Source organism: Arachis ipaensis, chromosome B08 (assembly GCF_000816755.2).
Source record: "Arachis ipaensis cultivar K30076 chromosome B08, Araip1.1, whole genome shotgun sequence".
Taxonomy (NCBI): domain Eukaryota; kingdom Viridiplantae; phylum Streptophyta; class Magnoliopsida; order Fabales; family Fabaceae; genus Arachis; species Arachis ipaensis.
Window position 1 is genome coordinate 117,784,157 of NC_029792.2, and position 22,421 is coordinate 117,806,577.

General features: G+C 33.4%; 1 protein-coding gene and 1 long non-coding RNA gene across 7 annotated transcripts; both read left to right on the forward strand.

Moving 5' to 3' along the window:
- Nucleotides 395-4,426, forward strand: LOC107613853. 6 transcript variants are annotated; one of them, XM_021109818.1, is made up of 10 exons: nt 395-706; nt 831-1,034; nt 1,173-1,243; nt 1,344-1,396; nt 1,580-1,706; nt 1,941-2,096; nt 2,183-2,244; nt 2,579-2,623; nt 3,247-3,381; nt 4,005-4,426. In XM_021109818.1, the coding sequence occupies exons 2-8, from the start codon at nt 944-946 to the stop codon at nt 2,619-2,621; spliced, it is 603 nt and encodes a 200-aa protein (XP_020965477.1). In that variant the 5' UTR covers nt 395-706; nt 831-943; the 3' UTR covers nt 2,622-2,623; nt 3,247-3,381; nt 4,005-4,426. The 6 variants fall into 6 exon arrangements, with proteins under 6 accessions (XP_020965477.1, XP_020965476.1, XP_020965475.1 ...); XM_021109817.1 differs by having other exon boundaries at nt 396-706; nt 891-1,034; XM_021109816.1 differs by lacking the exon at nt 395-706 and having other exon boundaries at nt 764-1,034.
- LOC110266055 lies at nt 7,886-9,211 on the forward strand. The gene is made up of 2 exons (XR_002352946.1): nt 7,886-8,170; nt 8,974-9,211. It is a non-coding gene; the product is annotated as an uncharacterized LOC110266055 (long non-coding RNA).

The window sequence follows — 22,421 nt, forward strand, 5'->3', positions numbered from 1 at the left end:
CACGGATACGACACAATACGGGACACACCGATACGGGAATTTTAAAATTTTACATGATATGGGGACACACATACATATAAAATATCACTACTAGAAAATTAGTTATTACAGACGGATATTTCCGACGGATTTTATCCCACGGAAATACAGTCGGAATTTTAGAGGGATTTTTTGTCGGAAAACAAAAAAAAATGAATTAACATAAATTACAGACGGAAAAGAGAATTTGTCGATAATTCTGTCGGAAAAAATATTTTTTTTTGTGGGAAATGATTACAGACGGAAAATCCGTCTGTAACTAAATGAACAAAACACTGCGTTTTATTAAATTATTACAGACGGAAAATCCGTCTGTAATTTAAAATTTTCCGTCGAAAAATATTGATGTAAACCTAACTTAACCTAATGTCTCGAGCTTCATTCACAATTCACACTTCACACACGAGCTTCTTCCTCACGAGCTGCTTCTTCTCTGGTCGCACGAGCTTCTTCCGCCGTTGCCGCTGTTCGCATCCCGCGATCTCTCTGTCATCCCTTGTGTCGCACGAGCTCCTTCCGCCGCCTCTCTCGTCGCGTCTCCTCCCTTGGTCGCCATCGTTGCAGAGCTCCCTCCGCCGCTTCGTCGCATCTGCTCCCTTCATCGCCGTCGTCACAGAGTTCTCTCCGCCGCCGCTCTTGTCGCGTTTGCTCCCTTAGTGAATTTCAGGTATAATTGGATTGTGATTTTAGTGCTTAGGGCTCAATTTTTCTGTGCCAATTTTAGGTTTATCAATTTTTCTTCGCAATTTCTATCTTCTTGTTGCTGTTGATGCTGATTGAGCTTGTTGTAGGTTTATTAATTATTTTACTATCAGTGAAGAAAGAGATTTTTTTGTTGGTCATGTCTACAGCGATTCGTGAAAAACTCAGCCCAACTCGGTGGAAACTCGGTGGTTGTTGTTGAATGGAAAAACTTGAAGCGAAGCTCGGAATGATAGTTGACTCCATTGGTAACTTTTTCTCTGGCAAAGACCAGCTTCCCTTGTGTGACCCTGGTAACTTCTTTTAAACCCCAGTGCTATCTTTCTCCTGTCTAATTTGACGTAAGACAGAAGTTAATAGGTCCTTTGTTGGTTCCATTATGCATTGCTGCAGTTACACTGATATATAAAGTCTGATTCTTTAAATTGCAGCTCTAAATGCAAGTGGTCTTGACAAATTTCTTAAATCAATAGGAAAAAATCCCTCATATGTTGATTTGGAGGTGAGTTAATATTCAGGACATGTCTTGTAGCCTATTTCTCCTCATTAAACCAAATTTTGTTGCTTTATTCTAATTATTTGAATGTGTTCTTGTTTGACAGTTGACTGAACAAAAATTGACAAGAAGGGAAGGTAGAAGCTTTTCTTGTTTGAGGTTACTTGCTAAGATTAAAGCCTCGCTATCTTTCACTTAAAATTTCTGAAGGTTTTGATAAATTTTACCACCAATAGAAGCAGGAGGCTAATCTGATTCAATCTGCTCTTATTGTCAATTATCTCTGTTTCTATCTCAATGTGTTCCTATCCTAAATAACATTGTTCATCTTTTGTTGTTTAGGAAGCTTGCAGACAAGATTGCAGTTTCTGGTTACTATGTGGTTGTTCCGGACTTCTTTTATGGTGAACCCTATGATCCTCAGAATACTAATAAACCTTTAGGAGAGTGGCTAAAAGATCATGGAACGGTTAGTTCTTTTTAATGATTCAATATTATTCTTTGTTCATAACTTTCTTTATTGTTATTATTACAATTATTGTTATTATTACAATAAAGTGGACTAAGGGTTTCAATATTGAAGATGTGATAATTATTCTTACCTCGATTATGATATATTTAACTTTGTTGTAATTCTTCTTGCCATCGTTTATGGTGCATTTGCAGAATCTACAATCAGACTAACTCGGTGATTTTGCATTAGGTTAATGATACCATTGGAACACTAGCTAGAGGCAGATTCTACAATCAGGATGTCATTGCTGCTGTGATCCTTGGTACAGGGACAAATGCAGCATATGTTGAACGTGCAAATGCTATTCCAAAATGGCATGGCCCTCTCCCAAAATCAGGAGACAGGGTAAGTAGGTTATACTATTTATGGCTGTCATTGTCTTGCATGTTAGAAATATCTTCTAATTGGTTGTTTCTTCTATTTTGTTTGAGGTTTTAGGGAAGAAGAAAGAGCAAAAAAGAATGGGTGAGGAGAATATGCTGCTATCTCTCAGGTATTGTTTCACTATTGACTCTCTTTCTGATGAAATTAGCTCATTCTCATAGTAATAGGTGCATTTCCTTAGTTTATCCTTTTGGTCTCCATGCATATGTGAAAAGTTATTAACCAACTAGCCAAGAGTAGTGGCACAGCTGACATTTTTAAAGGGTTACTTAAACATCTAGTTAGGGTTCAAATACTGGCAGTGTGTTATTAAGAGATGATTTAGGATTGACTGTGTTATTAAGAGGCTTTGTTTTACTCATACAGATGATTTAGTTAGTACATTTTGTGCTTTTGGTACTGGTTTTGTTTTCACTGAGAAACTTAGAATTGTTCTCTTGTAGGAAGTATCTGAGATCCTTCCTCCATATGATCGACTCATCTTAATGGTATGTGAAGTTGCTTGAGTCTCCCATATTTTCCGAGATTTTTTATTTGTTCATTATATATTATGGTTGTCCATGACACTAGACATCAGACATGATTTAATTCCCCATATTTTCCGAGTTTTTTTGTAAGTATTCTATTACATATAAGCATACAGACATGATTTAATTCCCCATAACGATCCAGCACTCTTGTGTCCTTGGTGGACTACATGTAAGAAACACTTTAGGCCTTTTGCATATTTTGAGTCTCTGATATGTGTTCATTGTCAACTGTGCAATTTTTATAGCATTTCGTGTGTGGTTTGGCATGTTTCTAAGTCCCTTCATTCATTCTAGAAGCTTGTTTCTATTCCCTTACTTATTTTTTAGTAAACTATTGAAATGGCAATAGTAATTTCAAATATACTTTCAGTATTTATTGAACTTTTTACAGTGGGGTTTTTGAATATTATTAAAAAACAAAGACAGTTTTTATTTTTTTTTATTTTTTTTATTAACCTGCTTTGAATTCTAAGTCATGATAGGTAAAGTTATAGCTTTTGTTTACTATATTTTATTAAATAGGTATGTCTCTATTCTGAATGTTTGTTTCTTTCTGTTTGGCTGGAACTGATGACTGATAGGAGGGCCAAATAATAATGCTTTTCAGATGCAAGCGGAGATTCAATTGCTTTCGCCACTCGTTCCTGTTCGTCAATTGAGCTTCCTCAGGTTGCTGGTCCATCATGGGCACCCTTTGCTTCTTGGATCACTGGTTGGTAAGTCAACCTTTTCTCCTTCTTTGCCTTTATATGCTTTGTTTATTTTTATTTGCAAATAGTATCTATCATGTGTTGAAGTAATTAAATTCAAAGGAACTTGCTTGTTTCTTTGTTTTGCAATTTGAACACTATAACGATATTCTATTAGAGAAGAAGATATTCACATCCCAGAATCAAGATTTTCTATGTTCAATTTTCAAGTTCTACTTCTATATCACTGCTGAATCAAAAGGCCACATCAATTTGGAGTACATTTAAGCCATTTAACTATTCAGTAGTACAATCATAATCATATATTATCATTTTCATATTATCAATTTCAGTTATAGTCAATGAAATTTCTGCCGCTTTAATTTCCCTGTTTTCTTTATTACCCAATTTTTAACTGTAGTTTTGAAAGTCTACATGCTTTTTGTTACCATCATATTGATAACAATTCTTAATTTGCTAACACTAGGTTGGTTATTGAATTATGATTATCTTTGATTTTTGTGTTAACATTTTCTTTATCATTAAGTTGGAGTATGAATCTATGATAACTAATATTTTCACTTGTCCTAAACCAATGTGCCAATGAAGTGTGATTGCAACATAAACCCTTTTTTTTTTCACTGTTGTAGATTACTTGGGTTGAGCATTCCCAATATGATGAGAGTCTCATTCACCAACTGTATCGGCCGTTGATTGCTAAGGAATCTAATGGGAATAAGGATGCTATGGACCTTGAGATTTGTTCAAGAGGGAATGTGGTGGGGAAACTAGTAAGAACAAAGCACCATAAGGAAATTATTTTCCCTTTGGTGATCAACTCTTCGGAATCAAACCTATCAAGTTCAAGAAGAATTCATGCACATATGGCTGATGGATGTTGATTCATGTCCATTTTTTGAGAAAGAATTCAGTTAATCTTTCTGTAATATATGTAAAATTGTGTAAAATTTAGTACGATTGAACAATATACTGAGGATTATAGTTGATAATACACTTTGTTTATGTTTTGAATTATATTTACTTGCTTGTTTATAATAATTTTCTTTTAGTTTTATAATACGATGAATTTGTTTATTTTTTGTAATATTATAAATATTCGAGTACAAATTAGATAAAAATTTGTATTAAATTTATATTTATTTTGTATGAAAACAAGTTTATTTTGTAATTGAAAAAATAAAAAAAATATATTTTAGTTTACTGACGGATTTATAGACGGATTTTCTGTCTGTAATCAGAGTGTGAGATGATTTTTCAAGGTTCAAATTACAGACAGAAAATCTGTCAAAAAATCCGTCTGTAATTTACAGACGAAAAATCTGTCGGAAAATCCGTCTGTAATTTTCGACGGAAAATCCGTCGGAAAAGTTTGTCGGCTTCGGAAAATGGATGGAGAATTTACAGAGGGAAAATCCGTCGGTAACGGGTAAAAATCCGTCGGTAATTTTCCGATGGAAAAAAATCCATCGGTAAATAATTTCCGACGAGGCTTTTACAGAGGGACAAAATCCGTCGGTAATTTCGTCGGTAACAAAAAATCCGTCTGTAATATAGACCAAATCTGTCTGTAAATCTGTCTGTATTAAGCCATTTTCTAGTTGTGTATAAAGTATTTTTTAGATAAATCGTAATAATATTTTGATATTTTATTGATATTAAAATATAAATTAAAATTTTGAATTATTTTTAATGTCTTATTTTAATTATATCAAGTATTTAAAATATTTTTTAATAAATAATAATATATGCTATATCTAAATTTATTTTAAAAATATATGTTAAGAATAAGACAGGACACGCTGACACGTGATGATATTTAAGTGTATCCAGTTGTGTCCGGAAAAGGATTTTTTATTTTTTATTAAGACATGGTTGGACACAGCAAATACGCATGTCAGATGAGTGTTGGTGAGTGTCGTGTCCGAAATGTGTCCGACACGCGGACACGGCAACTCAACGAAATTTCCGTGCTTCATAGCTATAAACCAATTTCTGTGTGGAAACCAAACATTTCTTATTAGATAAAAGATTAAACTACCATCATTTGATGCATGTACTCAATTGATTTTCAAAGGAAATATATAAACTGCACAATTTTCATTTACATATATAAAGATGTAACAAATTAAACATATAGCTAAATTTATTTTAAGAATATATGTTAAGAATAAGACTGAACACGTTGACACGTGATGGTAAAGGTGTGTCCAGGTGTGTCCGGAGAAGAATTTTTTCTTTTTTATTAAGACACGGTTTGACATAGCAGACGCGCGAAATGTGTTATCATCTTATCCGCGAAATGTGTTATCATCTTATCCAGTTGTGTCCGAAATGTGTCCGACACGCAGACACGGCAATTCAGCGAAGTGTCCGTGCTTCATAGTTATCATCTTATCCGCAAATCACCCATTAAACTTCATAACCAATAATGTGCATACCTCACTGTAATTCCTTTGAGAGACGACCCGAGACCTAATACTCTCGGTTATTTTTATTGGTTTGCACTCGTAACAAAAAAAAAAATTCTGATGGAGAAGTGATTGTTGATTTAAACTATACTTACAACGAAACAATTCCATTTTTATTGAGAAATTCTAGATCAACATAAATTTTTACGTCATCTATTCATTTTACTCTTTATTGATTGGCATCACCATCTGTTCATTCTGTTAGTTTCTTTTGTTCAGTTATTAGAGTTGATGAAGCGAAATAAATAAAGAAATCATACATACGAGAGAACTTAATATTTTCTAATTTTTTAAATATTTTTTAATATAAAATATGGCATTCAATAGTATAGTAAATGTTTTAACCACTATATATAATTAGCTATGGTGATAAGAGAAACAAATAAATTATAATTTGTTCATGTTTATCAATTTGAACCATATCATCTTATTCAACTTTATCTAGTTACCATGATAAGTTGACAAATATCAACTTGAGTCTTATCATTTTGTTTATATTAAATGATTTGCTAGTAATTTGGTTTTTGACTAAGTCAAAAACTACAACTAGTTAGCTTATCCAATTTTGATTAAGTAAAAAATCGCAACTTGTTAGCTTAACCAAATCACCACAATGTCCACTTGTTTCTTTAACTATTTACATGAATCTATTTGACAAAAACAACATCAACTCTACAGTCTGCCATTTAAAATTATTTTTTGGTGTATTTATGTTATATTTTTAACAGACAAAGGAAAAATCTATACTAACTAAATTTACCCATATTGATTGGTTTTCTCATGATATTTAAAAGATTATCATTGATGTATATGGATTGAATGCTTATGTGTTTTGTTCTTGAATGAAATGCTAAATTACTTGTGATATGCAAGACACTCTAATTGGCACAAGATATTAGAATCTTTTTTATTTGTGTCTGAGATCCTCCAATAATCTTTGCAAACAAATTGCTTCCTTATAAGATTGTGTAGCCGCATATTTAGTTTCTTTAGTTGATAATGCTACCACAATTTGTAATTTAGGTAATTAGGATTACGTTTAATTCTAATTGTTTGTTTGGGCACTATTATTTTGTTAAAAAAAATATCTTTTTTAATAAAAAAGATCTTTTTTTACTTTTTAACGTGTTTGATAAATTTTTAGTAGTAAAAATAAAAGTACTAGAAAAATTTAAAAAAAAAAACATTTTTTTTGAGAAACAGTAATTTACATATTTTTTTAAAAGATCTTTTTTCTATAAAAAAAGATGTTTTTCATCTAATAAATAAACAAAAAGTACTTTTATATTATTATACCCAAATATAATTGATAGATAAAAAAGTCTTTTTACATGAGATACCCAAACATAAAATTACATTTACTTTTTCATAAGATCTTCTAGAAAAAGATAACTCGAAAAAAGATCTTTTCTTAGAAGCTCACCCAAACAAGCCCTAAGAACATGATAAGACAAGACATTGAGAACAAGACATAAAGGACAGAGACATAAAAATTAGTGTTCTTGTATTTTGTTTGGTGATAAACTAGAACAAATGATAAAAGTCCAATTTATTCTCTTTTTTTTCATTCAAAAATTTCAGAAGAAAAATATAATATTAAAAAATATAATTATGAAAAATTAATAAGAATAATGAAAGAAAAAGTAAAAAAAAATTGTGTCTCTTGTTAGTATCTCTGTGTCTTCCTATTAGAATAGACACAAAATACACTAATTCAATATCTCTGTACACAATGTCTTTGTCCATGTCTCATTTGCCAAACGATTTTATCTCTTTGTATCCCTATCTCAATGTCCCGTGTCTATAAACAAACACAGCCAAACTAATATTTTAAAAATCGGACCGAACCGACCAGTCAAACTGGTCCAACCGCAAATCGGTGGCATTAACGATCTGGTTAGATATGCAAAACCGTTGAAACAAAAACCGATGGAGAACTATTGAATTGGCCGAGAACCGACTGGTTGGACCAGACCGGGAACTAGCCGATTCGAAGGAAATGACGTCATTTGGCAACTTTGGCTTATTGATTACTAAACTGAACCACTTCACTTCTTACTCCTCTCAACCTCTTCTGCATACCTGAATCAGTCACTGTCCCTTCTGCAACCCTATCTACTCTTCGACCCACTGTCCCCGCCCATCCGTCGAGCCACTATTACCGTCCATCCGTCGAGCTCGGCCGCCGTCCGTCCGTGTTGCCACTGCCCCTAAGTCTCCAACCGCTATTCTCTTCTTCCGCGAGCTCGGCCTATCCCATACTCTCTGCATCTTCTCGCCGTCGTTCTTATGTTCTCGCCATCGTCTGGTCGGCGTTGTCTTCGAAGGTCAGTGAATGTCTTGCTCGCTTGTTCTTCAGTTGTTCTTCGTTTTTTTTTTTACCTTTTTATGCTCTGTTTTTGTGATTAGCTCAGGTTCTTTACTAATTATTGGTTCTTTACTGATGTGATTAGCTTTGGTTTTTTACTGATTTTGTGTGTTGTAATTTGATTGATTAGTGAATGTCTTGTGATTAGCTTTGGTTCTTTACTAATTATTAGTTTTTTACTGATTAGTGATTAGCTCTAGTTCTTTATTGAAAATTTTACTGTTGCTGTTGTACTAAAAAAAATAACATAAAAATGTATACATACAATCTTCAACAAATTAAGGTTCGTCGCTTCCCAGAGATCCACTCTCCAACGATTTCTCGTTGCCCCTTCCAATTCCTTGGTGAAATATTCAACCTAAATCTATTTCATGAATTGTTTATAATCTGTTTTTAACTTTTTCTATTTTGTTGTTGCCGTGAGGCATGATTTTCAGTAAAAGAAATTCCTACTTTTTGTGCTTGTTGATAACTTGTACTGTGTTGTTTGTATTGAGGTTTTGTTCTACTGCATATTTATTCATTTCACCGCTTCATGTTTTAGGAATGGCTTTTATTGGCCTCGATTTTTAAGTATTTGTTTAATAATTCACTTAGGTAGTTGTTATGTTTATCATCTAAATTCAATGAATTGTTGATTTATATTTCATTTAGGTCAGCTTGAATTGTTCTAAAACTTTTTGTTTCGTCCTTGAGCCATTGTGCTTGTTTTTCATGGGATCATAATTTTTTAGTCTTATTATTTTTTGATTGCATCTATAGGTCCCATTGGTTTTGTTTGGTGGCTCTCGAAAGTATACTTCTGCTTTGTATGTTGCAACAGTGAAAGCTAATTCAGTCGAAAAGGTTGAGTATGAGATTCTTCAGTTTGTTGAGGAAGTTAAGAACAACATTATAGTTTCCTAGTTCATAAGTGACTTGTATGTGAAGAAAGATCATAAGACTTTGCTTGATGACATTTCAAGTAATGCTTTAAATTTAGAAGATATTTTAAAGTTTATATTAGATTATAATTACATTATAGGATGTTTATTTATAATTTATTAATTATTTTATAATAAAAGGGTTTTTCTGGTTGAACCACTGATAGCTAGAAATTAGATTTCTATGCACAACCATCGGCAAGCAGGGACGGATCCAGAAATGTTATCATGTGGGGCCAATAATACATATAATATTAAAAATTATGTAAAAAATTATATAATATAAGATGTATTACAAAAATATACCGATAGATAATATATTTTAAAGTACAAAAAATATGTGTACTTTTTACTAACGAAGTGAATCGATTCTTCGTATCATAAAATTCATCGATAATAGAATTTGTGTCAAATTTTTCAACAATTTTCTTTTCAATATAATTAAAAGATAATTAGCAAGAAATTCATCTTTTATTTTGTTTCTGAGTTATTTTTCATAATATTTATAATTGAAAAAGATTTCTTAGTTGTAGCAGTTGAAACAGAGAGAATTAATACCAAATGAATAAAAAAAGATGGTCACAAGAAGAAAAAGAATTCACTTTGAGATTTAAAAATTTTTATTTAATTAAAAAATATTAGTAATAATATCTTTTTTAAATTTTTTTAATATTGTTACTTACTTTTTAGATATTAAAAATTATTAATATTTAAATTATACTTGATATTTATTTATACTAGATTAAATACTAAATAATTTTTTAAAAAAATTAAATTATACATAATAACTTATTACTATTAAGTTTTTTTAAAAAAAGTTGGAGGGGCCGAGGCCTCCACTCGACCCCCTTATGTCCGTCCCTGTCGGCAAGTACACCAAATCGTATCGAGTGATACCACAATGAGTAGGTTATTGTTCCCACAAAAATTAATGGATTAAGCAATCAAAATCAATTGATTATTCTAGTTAAGCAATTTAGAATTGAAAGAGAATTAATCAAAGAGCATAGCATAAAACTAGATAACTTGGCATTAAAGTAAATAACTGAAATGTAAATAACTGGAATATAACTAACTAGAAAGTAAATGACAAGAATTAAAACAGTGAATACGTAAATCAACCGGAGTTAGTAAAGTACAAGAAATCAATCAATGTAAATGTGCATACATTAAAGACAATTCTAAAGCAAGACAGTGAGATAATGATAGTAAAATCATTAGAGTTTAGAGATGCTGATAAAGGATTATCATGTTGTTTATAACACGCAAGTACAAGAAATCAATCAATGTAAATGTGCATACATTAAAGACAATTCTAAAGCAAGACAGTGAGATAATGATAGTAAAATCATTAGAGTTTAGAGATGCTGATAAAGGATTATCATGTTGTTTATAACACGCAGTGGAAGTAATAAAGTAATCTTAAAGATCTATTTTGTGCTTAAACTTTATTTTAATAATAAACAATATGTAGATCAGATCTAAATACCTTTAGACGCTTTAGTAAAAACTTTATTCTTCGATTGTATGAAGACTCTATATGTATCCACACTGAGACCAATCTTTGCTGTCAACTCCTTGACCAATAGCCATCTAATCTAAATTGAGAAACTTCTTGCAACTCTTTGTACGCTATAAAATTTTTCTCCAAGAACTAGACTCACATACATTTATGTGTGTAGAGGTAACGGAATAAAACTCTTATTATTCTCTCACATTTTCTCTACTCTTGGCATACATATATATAGTATGAGATTTGTTACTGATTTTAAATTTGATTCTCAATTCAAATTTAAATCGTATCTTGAAATTCCAAATTTGAATCCTTCAAATTTATGAATCATATTATAACTCAATTTGAAACAGAATCAGTTAGGATCTGATCCAAATTTAGAAATAGAATAACTAATTATTCTCAAATCTCATTTAATATTCTCAATTATCATACTATTATTATATTCTTGGTGCTAGCAAAAAATATAATAATATTCCATTTTGAATTAATATAATATTTATTTGATCAAATCAAAATAATGATTAAATAATTCTATAATAAAGATTAGAACACTCGTTAGTGTGTGACCCTATAGGTTCAACACTAAGCGGGTAGTAAATTAGTCATACTAAATTTACTAATCAAGGTTGGTGTCTAACAACACTCCTCAACGACCCGATAGTATGAAGTAATATATTTTTACTAAGAACCTTGGAAGAACAAAGTATAATTCATTCCATCTTTCCAGCTCTTGGTTAACCTTTAGAGTATGGTTTAATTGTCAAACTCTAACTTGTTACCATTATTATAAAGAACTGTGAATGACCTAAGAAACTCATTTCTTCATTCATTCAATCTCCTTGGCCAATGTTTTATTCATCTCAGTCATTATAATCATAGAGCTCAAACTCTTTACCGAGAGTTGACGGATTCCTTATTGACTAATAATTAATTCTACAAGTATTTAAATTATATCCAATATCCATTCAACTAGCACCCTAGGGTATTAGGTGTCCGGAATCAAAGTATAATAAATACACTATGACAGTCGCAGGTCAAAGGAAACTCTATTACCATGTTCATCTTGAGAATATCGTATTGACAAATATACGGTAATTATAACCATTAAAAATTCTCAGAGTGAGTCAGATCAATGGTCATATCTCTATATGCACCATCTATATATATAATTTAATAAATGAGATCTATTAATATTCATCCAATGAAGACTAGATATATATATATATATATATATATATATTGATCTTTTCGGATTATTAATATCCTTTTTAATAATCCTATGACCAAGAATAATTTAGATTAAATTATAAAAGATTTATCTCTCAATATTATGATCACTATCACAATGATAAATCTCTAAATTTAATCAAAGACCTTTTTATATTAACATTTTAATATAATAACAATAACAAATTATTTGACACATGATTGATTGGATTATGGTCATACTACTTATTCCCAACAGCTGAATCCTCATGATCAATAGATCTTATCTCTACCTCAATCATGCAATCATTAATCTCTGGCAAATCATAAGTAATTAAACTCCAATTTCTTGGTAATTCAATTTCTCTTGACTTAATCAATTGCCAATTCCTTGATCAATTGCTCATGAGAAAAGATAAAGCAGACTCTCCGATTTAGCACCACACAATTCTTAAAATCTGGAAATGGTTGATTCAATATCACTTATCAAATCTAAATCCATAATCATAAGAATTAAGATAAAGAGTGTTAAGCTTGATTTCTTTGATTCAAACTATTTTCCAATAGATTTGAATCTTTAAAATGAAAAAACAAGCACTCTAATGCAAGAATTGAAGATAGAGAATCAATCACATTAATCCATTAAAATTCAATAGAGCTCTTCTCTCCTAATGGAGGAGAGTTAGTGACTCATGATTCAGAAAAATTAAAAAATGGGTTTGAAAGTGAAAAATGAAAGTAAAAGTGTAAAAAAAATCCCAAAAGTAAAAGTCTCATTCTCAGTGTTCTTTGAAGAACCTTTATACTCCTTTCCTAATTACATTCAAACTCAAATACAAATTTACCTCGAATTCAAGTCCAATTCAAGTCACATGCAAATTTAATTTCACTTGGATTCCCTGGGCTTGTGAAGTGTTGATTCCTTCGATTAGAAGTGGATTACCTTTTCATCTAATGTAAGTGAACTTGATTCAAAAAAAAGAAGAGCTATTAAACCTTTCGAGAAAACTTTTAATGCAAATACAAGGGAGACTCTAAATTTACATATTGCTAGAATATTTTTCTCATTTGGATTACCTTTTCATCTAATAAAAAATTTGTATTTTGTCAAAGCTTTTTTTATACTGCTAATAATTATGTTAATGGTTATATTCCTCCTGGATATAATAAATTGAGGACAACTTTGCTTGAGAAAGAAAAATAACATGTGGAGAGAATGTTAGAGCATACCAAGAATTCGTGGAGTGGAAAGAGAGTGAACATTGTAAGTGATGGATAAAGTGATCTCCAAAAAAGGTCTCTTCTTAATTTTATGGTTGTGATTGAAAGTGGACCTATGTTTTTGAAAGCTGTAGATTGTTCAGATGAGATTAAGGACAAGAATTATGTTGCAAAGCAAATAAGAGATGTGATAAGAGAAATCGATATCTCAAATGTAGTACAAATTGTGACTGATAATGTGCTGCTTTGTAAAGAGGTTGGTTTATTGATTGGAGCTAAATTTCCATCTGTTTACTGGACTCCTTGTGTTGTTCATACTCTCAATCTTGATTTAAAGGACATTTGTGCAACTAAGAATACAGAGAAAAATAATTTTATTTATGAAGAATGCTCATGGATTACTCAAAATGTTAAAGATGCTTTTTTTATAAAAAAAAAAAAATTCATTGTTAATCATTATATGAGGTTATCTATTTTCAATGAATTTAATACATTGAAGTTGCTTAATGTTGCTCCTACTCGATTTGCCTCTACTATTGTGATGCTCAAAAGATTTAAGTTGTTAAAGTAAGGACTCAAAGAGATGGTTATAAGTGAAAAGTGGTCTTCATACAAGGAAGATAATATTGGCAAAGTTGAGTTTGTTATAGAAAAAAAATTTGAATGAAAATTGGTGACAAAAAATTTATTATATTCTTGCTTTCAAAAATCTTATTTATGATGTTTTAAGAAGTGCAGACAGGGATGCACCTACTCTTCATTTGGTTCATGAGATGTAGAATTCAATGATCAACAAGGTAAAAAGAATTATATATCTCTATGAAAGAAAAGACGAACAAGAATCATCGTCCTTTTACAATGTTGTGCACTCAATATTAGTTTAAAGATGGACAAAAAGTAGCACATTCCTTCGTTGTTTAGCACATTCATTGAATCCAAGGTAATTCTTTGTATTTATAGTTTATAACTTTTATTTATAAGTGAAGATAATTGAATTATTACTAATTTTTGCTTAACCTCTAATTATATATATATATTTTAGCGACAAATGGTTGAGAGAAGATCCTACACAAGTTTCTCCTCATTAAGATATTGAGATCACTAATGAGTTAAATGTTTGAAGGGTATTTTCCTGATAAAGAAGAGAGGAAAAAGTAAACATTGAATTTGCAAGCTTTTCTGATGGTAGAAGTGTTTTTGATGATTATGATTCATTGAATGATAGAGGTATAGCCGATGCAAAATCTTGGTGCCTAATTCATGGTGGTAAAGTGAAACTTCTTCAACCAATTGCTCTTAGGCTATTAAGAAAATCATCTTCATCTTCTTGTTGTGAAAGAAATTGGAGCACTTATTCTTTTATCCATTCCCTAAAAAGAAACAATGCAAGTTGAAGTCTAAACGTGCAGAAAATTTAATATTTATCCATATTAATCTTAGTCTTCTTTTAAGAAAAACTCCATAAAATAATAAAGGAGAAACTATGATGTGGGATATTATTGGAGATACTTTTTCACCAATTGATGAGAAAAATGATAATCTTGAAGTTGTTCACCTTTTTCTTGATGATTCGGAGTTAGAAAGAGTGACTTTTTCTACCATATATGATGAAAAAATAGCATGACTTTTTAGATAACTTTTTTTGTGTACATGTGTGACGTACAAAACTTTTACTAACTCTATTTAGACATAAGAATTTAAAATTTTATCTTTTGAATACCTATATACTTTAGGAAAAAAATGCATATTATCATATGGTTGTTTTTGAAAATACTTATTGGTTTAATATTAATGAATATATTATATTATTAATATATGCGTGTCTCCGTATTTGCCAACTTTTTAAAATTTACGTGTCGTCGTGTTGCGTGTTGTATCATGTTCTGTGTCTATATCTGTGTCTGTGTTTTATAGAGTGAATGTATCCTAAATTTCTTTTGTTGTATTTTTTTTTTTAAATATTCAATGATATAGAATCTGCTATAACTACGTATAAATTGGCAACAGAATTTTTGTAAGTCTACATTTTATTGCTTCTAAGCATTTTTCTTTTTTCAAATTGTCTTGATTTTTAGTTTTTAAAAAGAAAAATTATTTTCACTAATTTTTTTTATATTAAATTTTGTTGCAATAGTTTTAACACTAATTTATCCATTTGCAGCCGAAAATTAAGAACCTACCCAAAACTGTTATGCCACTATTGGGTTACAAAAGTTGATGGAAAAAATAACAAAACTAAAATTTATACATGAAAAATAATAACACTCTAAATATGGATAATAATTCACAGAGACTTCATGTACCATTTTGCAATTGGTCAACTTCATGAAAGCCTTGGTATGTTCGAATATTGTGTGAATATCCGGCGGACAATCAAGGCCATTGTTCAAGGAAGGCTCATTGAAGAGGGATCTTAGAAAAGAAACTGAGCCTGGTTATTGGTAGCTCCTCTACTTCTTGAGGTTATTATATCTAGTTTCTTATAAAAGGAACTATTTTTCATGTAATCCGATAATATATGAGGAAGAGTACAACGAGGATTAGCCAGGAAGAGTACAACTACGAGGATTAGCCTTTATTGGTACAGTCTAATTATACATCTAAGTATTTTTGATAATTTTTTTTTGTTTTTAAATTTGTGTATGTAGATTCTTCTTTTTTTTTTATTTTTTCTTTTTTTTTTTTGGGATAAGTACGATTTTGGTCCCTAAAGTTTTGTGCCAGAATCGAAATCGTCCCTCTTCTAATTTTGGATTTAAAATCGTCTTTAATGTTGCATTTGTATTTAACTTTGTCCTTTCTAATTAAAATTTTTTTTAATGACAATTCTATCCTTTTCATTTCGCGCGAAACGCTTGATTTCTTCACTTAGATGAAAAATCCTTAACGTTTATTACAGCACCCTTTATTCACAACGCTTGGTAAACCAAATCCATTACATTGTGCCCTAACCCAGAATCGGAGAGGACCGTAGATGTTGACGGACTGAAACTGAAGAGAGGAGGCGAGATCGAGGAACTGGAAGGAAGGGACGTGAAGAGTCGCTGAAGCATTACTGATAGGGTTTGCGTAGGTATGATTTTCTTCCTTCTTTTCAGTATGGTAGCTCTCGCTGCAGTGGTTAGTGTCGGGTTAGATTACTTAGGGTTTGGTGGTCTGTTTATCGTTGGAATGAGGCCATGTGTGTGGAGAGTAGGGATTAGCATCGGTGTGAAATAGGAAGATGCGTGTGTTTTATCATTTTTTATGAATGTCTATGTGTTGTTGTACTCTGTTTCAGGGTGTTGTAGAAGACGATGGGTTATTTTAAAGTGAAGGTCTACCATGGAGGATGGTTTACATATAAGAACGGTCCATTAGAATATGTGGGAGGAGAAACAACAGTGATAGAAGAGATTGATGGTGATCGGTGGTCTGTATTTGAAGCGTATGCTGAGCTAAAGCAACTTGGTTACATCGAGGAGAATATCCCATCATTGTGGTTCAAGGATCCAGTTGTTGAAGACATGGAGAAAAATCTGAAATTGTTTAAAACTGATGCGGATTCCATTGAGATGTGTCGAATAGCAGAGTTGAGAGACCATGTAGAGTTGTATGTTGTCCATAAGGTTCAGGACGAAGAGATGTTTCCTGATGATGGCTACATTGATGTTGGGGATAAAGATGGGATGGGTGACATTAGTGAGGGGCAAGAGCTAGTTTTGTATGGTGGAGTAGATGAGGGGCGAAAGCAATCTGAACCATTTGCTGTTTACTCTGGGGCAGAGGACGACAATAAAGTTGAGTATGATAACTCTAGTGACAGTGACAGTCTCGATTCGGAGTATAATCTATCTGGGGAAGAGGACGATAGTGAAGATGATGTGCACTTTACTGATAGTGATGATGAGCTTGATCCTGAGGTAAGTGGGTTTCAACATGTGAATGTGATGAGTAAAAAACCTAGGGCTGTGAAAAAGAATGCTGGAGCAACTGAGCAGTTTGAAAATGATAAGGGAGGAGACAGTGATGACTTAGATTTCGATCACCAGGTTGGGGCTGATGGGTCTGATTCGGAGCATGAGGGTTTCATATTTCCAGTTCACAAGCTTCAGAAAGATATGAGTCAATACAAATGGGAAGTTGGCACAGTGTATGCATCTCGGGAGGAGTTCAAGGACACTGTAACTGCTTATGCTGTGCATACGGCAAGGTCAATCAGGTTTAGGAAGTGTGATTTGTAGAGGGTTAGGGCTGTTTGTTCGGGTGATTGTCCTTTTTGGGTGTATGCTGCAAAAATCAGAGGTGAGGAAACTTGGCAGCTACGCAGCATGAATTTGACACACAAATGCACACAAGCACACAGGGTGGGATCTTACACTCGAAATGGCTCGGCAAGGCGTTTAAGAAGAAGGTTGAATCAAATTCGAAGGTAAAAATAAGGGAGTTGGTTTCGAAGGCACAGAAGAAATGGAACTTGACTGTCACTAAATCATTGGCCACTAAGACCAAGCATATTGCACTTGATCAAATTCAGGGTACCTTCCGAGAGCAGTATAAAAGAATTTATGATTATGGACATGAGCTGATGAGGGCAAATCCATGATCCTCAGTTCGCATACAAGTGCAGAGGTCCCCAGATCTTGACAATGAAGCACCAACATCATCCAAGACCACTCACTGCATCTTTCAGAGGATCTATGTGTGCTTGGAAGCATGCAAGTAGAGTTTCCAGCATTGCAGGGATTTCATTGGCCTAGATGGCTACTTTTTGAAGACACCCCAGGGAGGACAACTGTTCACTAAAATTGGTTGGGATCCCAATGACCAAATGCTGCCGATTGCATATTCGGTTGTGGAGGCCGAGACGAAGGACTCATGGAGTTGGTTTCTAAGTCATCTTGCATCTGATGTTGGGCTGGATAAGATGGGAAGATCTACCTTCATGTCTGACCAACAAAAAGTAAGCAAACTTCCCTAATTTTACAACATGAGTGACATCCATTCAATTCTCCCTAATTACAATTTCCTTGATTTCATGCGTGCAGGGTTTGTTGCCAGCATATGAGGAGGTTATACCTGGTGTGGATAATTGGTTCTGTGTGAGACACTTGTACAGCAACTTCAGAAAAAGGTTTCCAGGATTACAATTGAAGAAACTGATGTGGAAGTGTGCTAAGGCAACTCACTGGAGGGATTGGGAGAGGCACATGGCCGAGGTGAAAGCTGTGAATCAGGAAGCCTATAGGTACCTAATTGCTATCTCTCCTAGGTATTGGTCTAGATCTAGGTTCACCTATAACTCTAAGGTAGATACATTGGTTAATAACATGTCCGAGAGCTTTAATTTTGCCATTGTTGATGCTAGAGAGAAGCCTATAGTCACCATGTTAGAGGAAATCAGGGTTAAACTAATGACTAGGTGGGTAGAAAATAGGAAACTTGCACATAATTATTCAGGGACAATCTTATCTAGGATTAGATTCAGGTTGGAGAAGAGATCTAGTCAGCTGGGGATTGGCGGCCATACTAGTCTGCAGCCTCAAAGTATGAAGTGGTGAACGGTTTAGACAAGTTTGCGGTCGACTTAGGATCCTATGAATGTTCATGTAGAATGTGGCAGATGAGTGGCATACCCTGTGTCCATGCTATCAGTTGCATAAAGTTCAAGGGACTTGACTTAGAACCTTTTGTGGCTGGGTGTTATAAGAAAGAAGCTTACACGAGGTGCTATGACTCAATCATACATCCCTTGAATGGAGTAGATCTTTGGGAGAGAACTGCACACCCTGATGTTATGCCTCCCCCCTATCGAAGGCCTAGTCACAGGCCAGTGAAAAAGAGGAGAGCAGCTGTTGGAGATGAAGAACAGAGCAGTCGCACTCACCTATCAAGGAGGGGAGAGAAACAAAGGTGCTCTCTGTGTGGATCTGTTGGGCACAACAAAAGCAGATGCCCTAAACCTATTGAGGAGTTGGTATGATTTTTAATTTGTCTTCCTTCTATTAATTGGTCTCTCATATGTTATTGCTATCCCATTATAAAATTGTATATGTTTGTGTGGCCCAGCAGTCAAAGAAAAAAGGAAAGCAGCAGAAGGGAAGCACCAAATCAAACCATCTAGCTGCCAATGGAGGAAGGAAGACTGCCTCTTCCCAGCCCAATCCCAAGCAATCTGTCAAGAGAAAAGCTGTTTCAGCAATACAGCCACCATCTGCAGCCCAATCCAACAATGCAGCACAGCCAAAAAGGCCTAGAGGCAGGCCCAAGGGGACTACTAAGCCCAAGTGCTCAACCCAACCTGCTCCACATCCCAACAAGGTTGCCAGCCCAACAAGTTTAGCACCTCCTTCATCCTCATCACAGCCAGCCACTAGAACTCTTCCTTCATCTCAGCCTACCCTTTCCACATCTTCAAACCAACCTGTTGGTCACTTCTCTGCCAGGCTCTCTGGAGCACCTCACATTTCTCCAAAGAAACTGAAGTTAATGGCAAAGTTGTCTCCAAGGAAATGGAAAATGCTTTAGGAAAAGGAAAATGGAAAAATTAGCATCCTATTGTCATGATTGTATTTTATGCATGTTGTCTTATTTTGGGTTATGTTTCTGTGAACTTTGCTAGAAAAGTGCAGTGTGACTTGTTAGCTCCTTTTTTTGGTGATATTTTGCCTATGAGCATCTATGTGTGTTGTACTTGGTTGCTGGATTGGACCAGCCAACCCTTTTGGGATTACCTCTGTGTCTGAAATACTTTTTATTATGTATGTTACTATGACATTTACCATATTCAGTTGAGGTTGTCTTTGATTCAAGTTTGTTATATTGTTAGGAAACTAGTCAGTAGTGGAAAACAGGTATTTACCAAGCAGAAATCAAACTCACATTACAACAACCAACCATGCATACATAATTGTCATTTATACATGCTGAGAACCAATTCAACAGAACACATTCATAACAGGTACATAATTGTCACCTAATAACTTACCATCAAAATACTTTTCACCAAACCACATTCAACAAAACCAACCTTAAAAGAATTTACCAACAACAACAGCAGCATCATACCCAAATACCTTTTTCATACCAGGTTCAAGGGAATTACACACTTAGGCCTAGACATAGAAAAATTCTGCAGTAGCAGATATAGGAACCTAGCCCACCCAACAAACCCTAACAGAGCAACGACCATTAACTTCCACTCTGCCGCTTTCGTCCTTGATTTCAGGGAGGCAACCTTCTTCTTCATCCTTGTAATTTTTGGGTTTTCCACCTCTGTCTCTGGCTCTGCCCAACGAAAGAAGTTGCAGCCTTCATGCACCTACACATAATCACCGTCTTCACTCTCCAGTCCTCAACCCAAATAACTCAACTCAGAAGAAAAGAAAGAAAAACAAACCCCATAGTAAACATAGCCCCAGAATCTGCGCCCATAGTTCTCCTTCGTCCCCGAGGTTCGCATCACCGGCCTCTCACCATGGAAACAGAGCAGCAACCTACCATGCGAGGAAGATTTGCTTCGAGACGAGATTGAGCTTTCGGCAGCCATGGCGTTCTCCCTCCACGACGTGCGCGACGGTGGTGTCGGCAGCAGTTCCAGATTCAAACAACTTGCCCTTATTTTTGGGGGTTAACATATACATTTATATTGCTATTACCTTTATTTTTATATAACTATTCTTCTAACTACCCTAACGATGAAAAGGGCATTTATGTCCGAAAAAAATTTTAAGGACGAAGTTAAATACAAATGCAACATTAAGGACGATTTTAAATCCAAAATTAGAAGATGGACGATTTCGATTCTGGCACAAAACTTTAAGGACCAAAATTGTACTTATCCTTTTTTTTTGTTATTGTCATCACTAACAACACTAATATTTTGCTAACATCTTTATTGGTTCTGATTTTTTTATGCCATCATTAAAAATTTCAATTTATTTTTTAGTTTATTTTGGTCCATTTGTGAATTAATTGAGTTTCACTTGATGCTGCTGATAAGTATTGACCAAATTTTTTATTCCTTACATAATTTCGATTCATTTATTAGTTTAATTAAGATTCATTTGGATTTAGAAATGTATAATTTATTAATAAAAACCCTTAAAATCAAATTAAAATTATGGCCACAAGAAGAATCAAACTACAATGGACGAAACTATTAAAAGAAAAAAAAATCATATTCCATTATTATTATTATTATTAAGAGGCCTGCTACACATACAAGTCTTTTTGACTTATAAGTCTTACAAGTTGCTACACATACGGGCCTTTTAATGCGTTATTCAACCGTTTCCTGTTTTCAAGCGCTACACTCACCATGTATTATGAACGACTCTTCTTCTTCTTCTTCCTCTTCCTCTTCCTCTTCCTCTTCGTTCTTCTTCGATTTTCATGGTTTCTGAAATCAAGCTTTGAAATCGTTTTGAAGATAATGGAACTTCAGAAATACACCCAAACGATTACAGAAATATACCCAAACGATTACAAAAATACACCCAAAGGATTACAGAAATACACCCAAACGGTTACAGGAATTCACCCAAACGATTATAGAAATACACCCAAAAGATTACAGAAATACATCCAAAGGATTACAAAACTACACCCAAAGGATTTAAGAAATACACCCAAAATTCGTTGAAGTACACCTTATGCATAATTCAGAACTCTTTCTCTTTCTCCTCCTTATCTTCTGCTGCTTCTTCTTCTTCAAAAACGATTTCAGAGCTTGATGTCAAAAAATAATGGAAATCGAGAACAACGAAGAAAGAAAACAGAGAGAAAATCACGTAAATGAAGAAGAGGAAGACGAGGAAGAAGAACGTGCAGCAAGAAGAATAAGAAGAAGAAGGAGAAAGAGAAGGCAAGAAACGAAAGAAAAGAAGAAGAAGAAGAAGAAGAGGAAGAGGAAGAAGAACGTGCAGCAAGAAGAAGAAGAAGGAGAAAGAGAAGGCAAGAAACGAAAGAAAAGAAGAAGAAGAAGACGAAGAGGAAGAAGACAAAGAGGAAGAAGAACGGTTCGAAGCGCGTTTTGAGCGTTAGTTTTAATTGGATTTGTAAGGCTTACAAGCCTTAATCGCTTGTATGCGAAGAATTTCTGTATTATTAAATACCATGAAAACTAATGATTAGTTTTTTTTTTTTTTTTACCAAAGATAAAGAGACTCAAATTCGCAATCTCTTAAATAAGTATGAAGAGACTATGTCATTTGAGTTATAACTCGTTAAAAATTATTAAATACCATAAAAATATCTTATCCTTAAACTTTATCCCTAAGTTATGCCATTTAATGATTATTATTAAATACCATGAAAATTAATGATTAGTTAAACATTTAATATCTCATCCTTAAACTTTATCC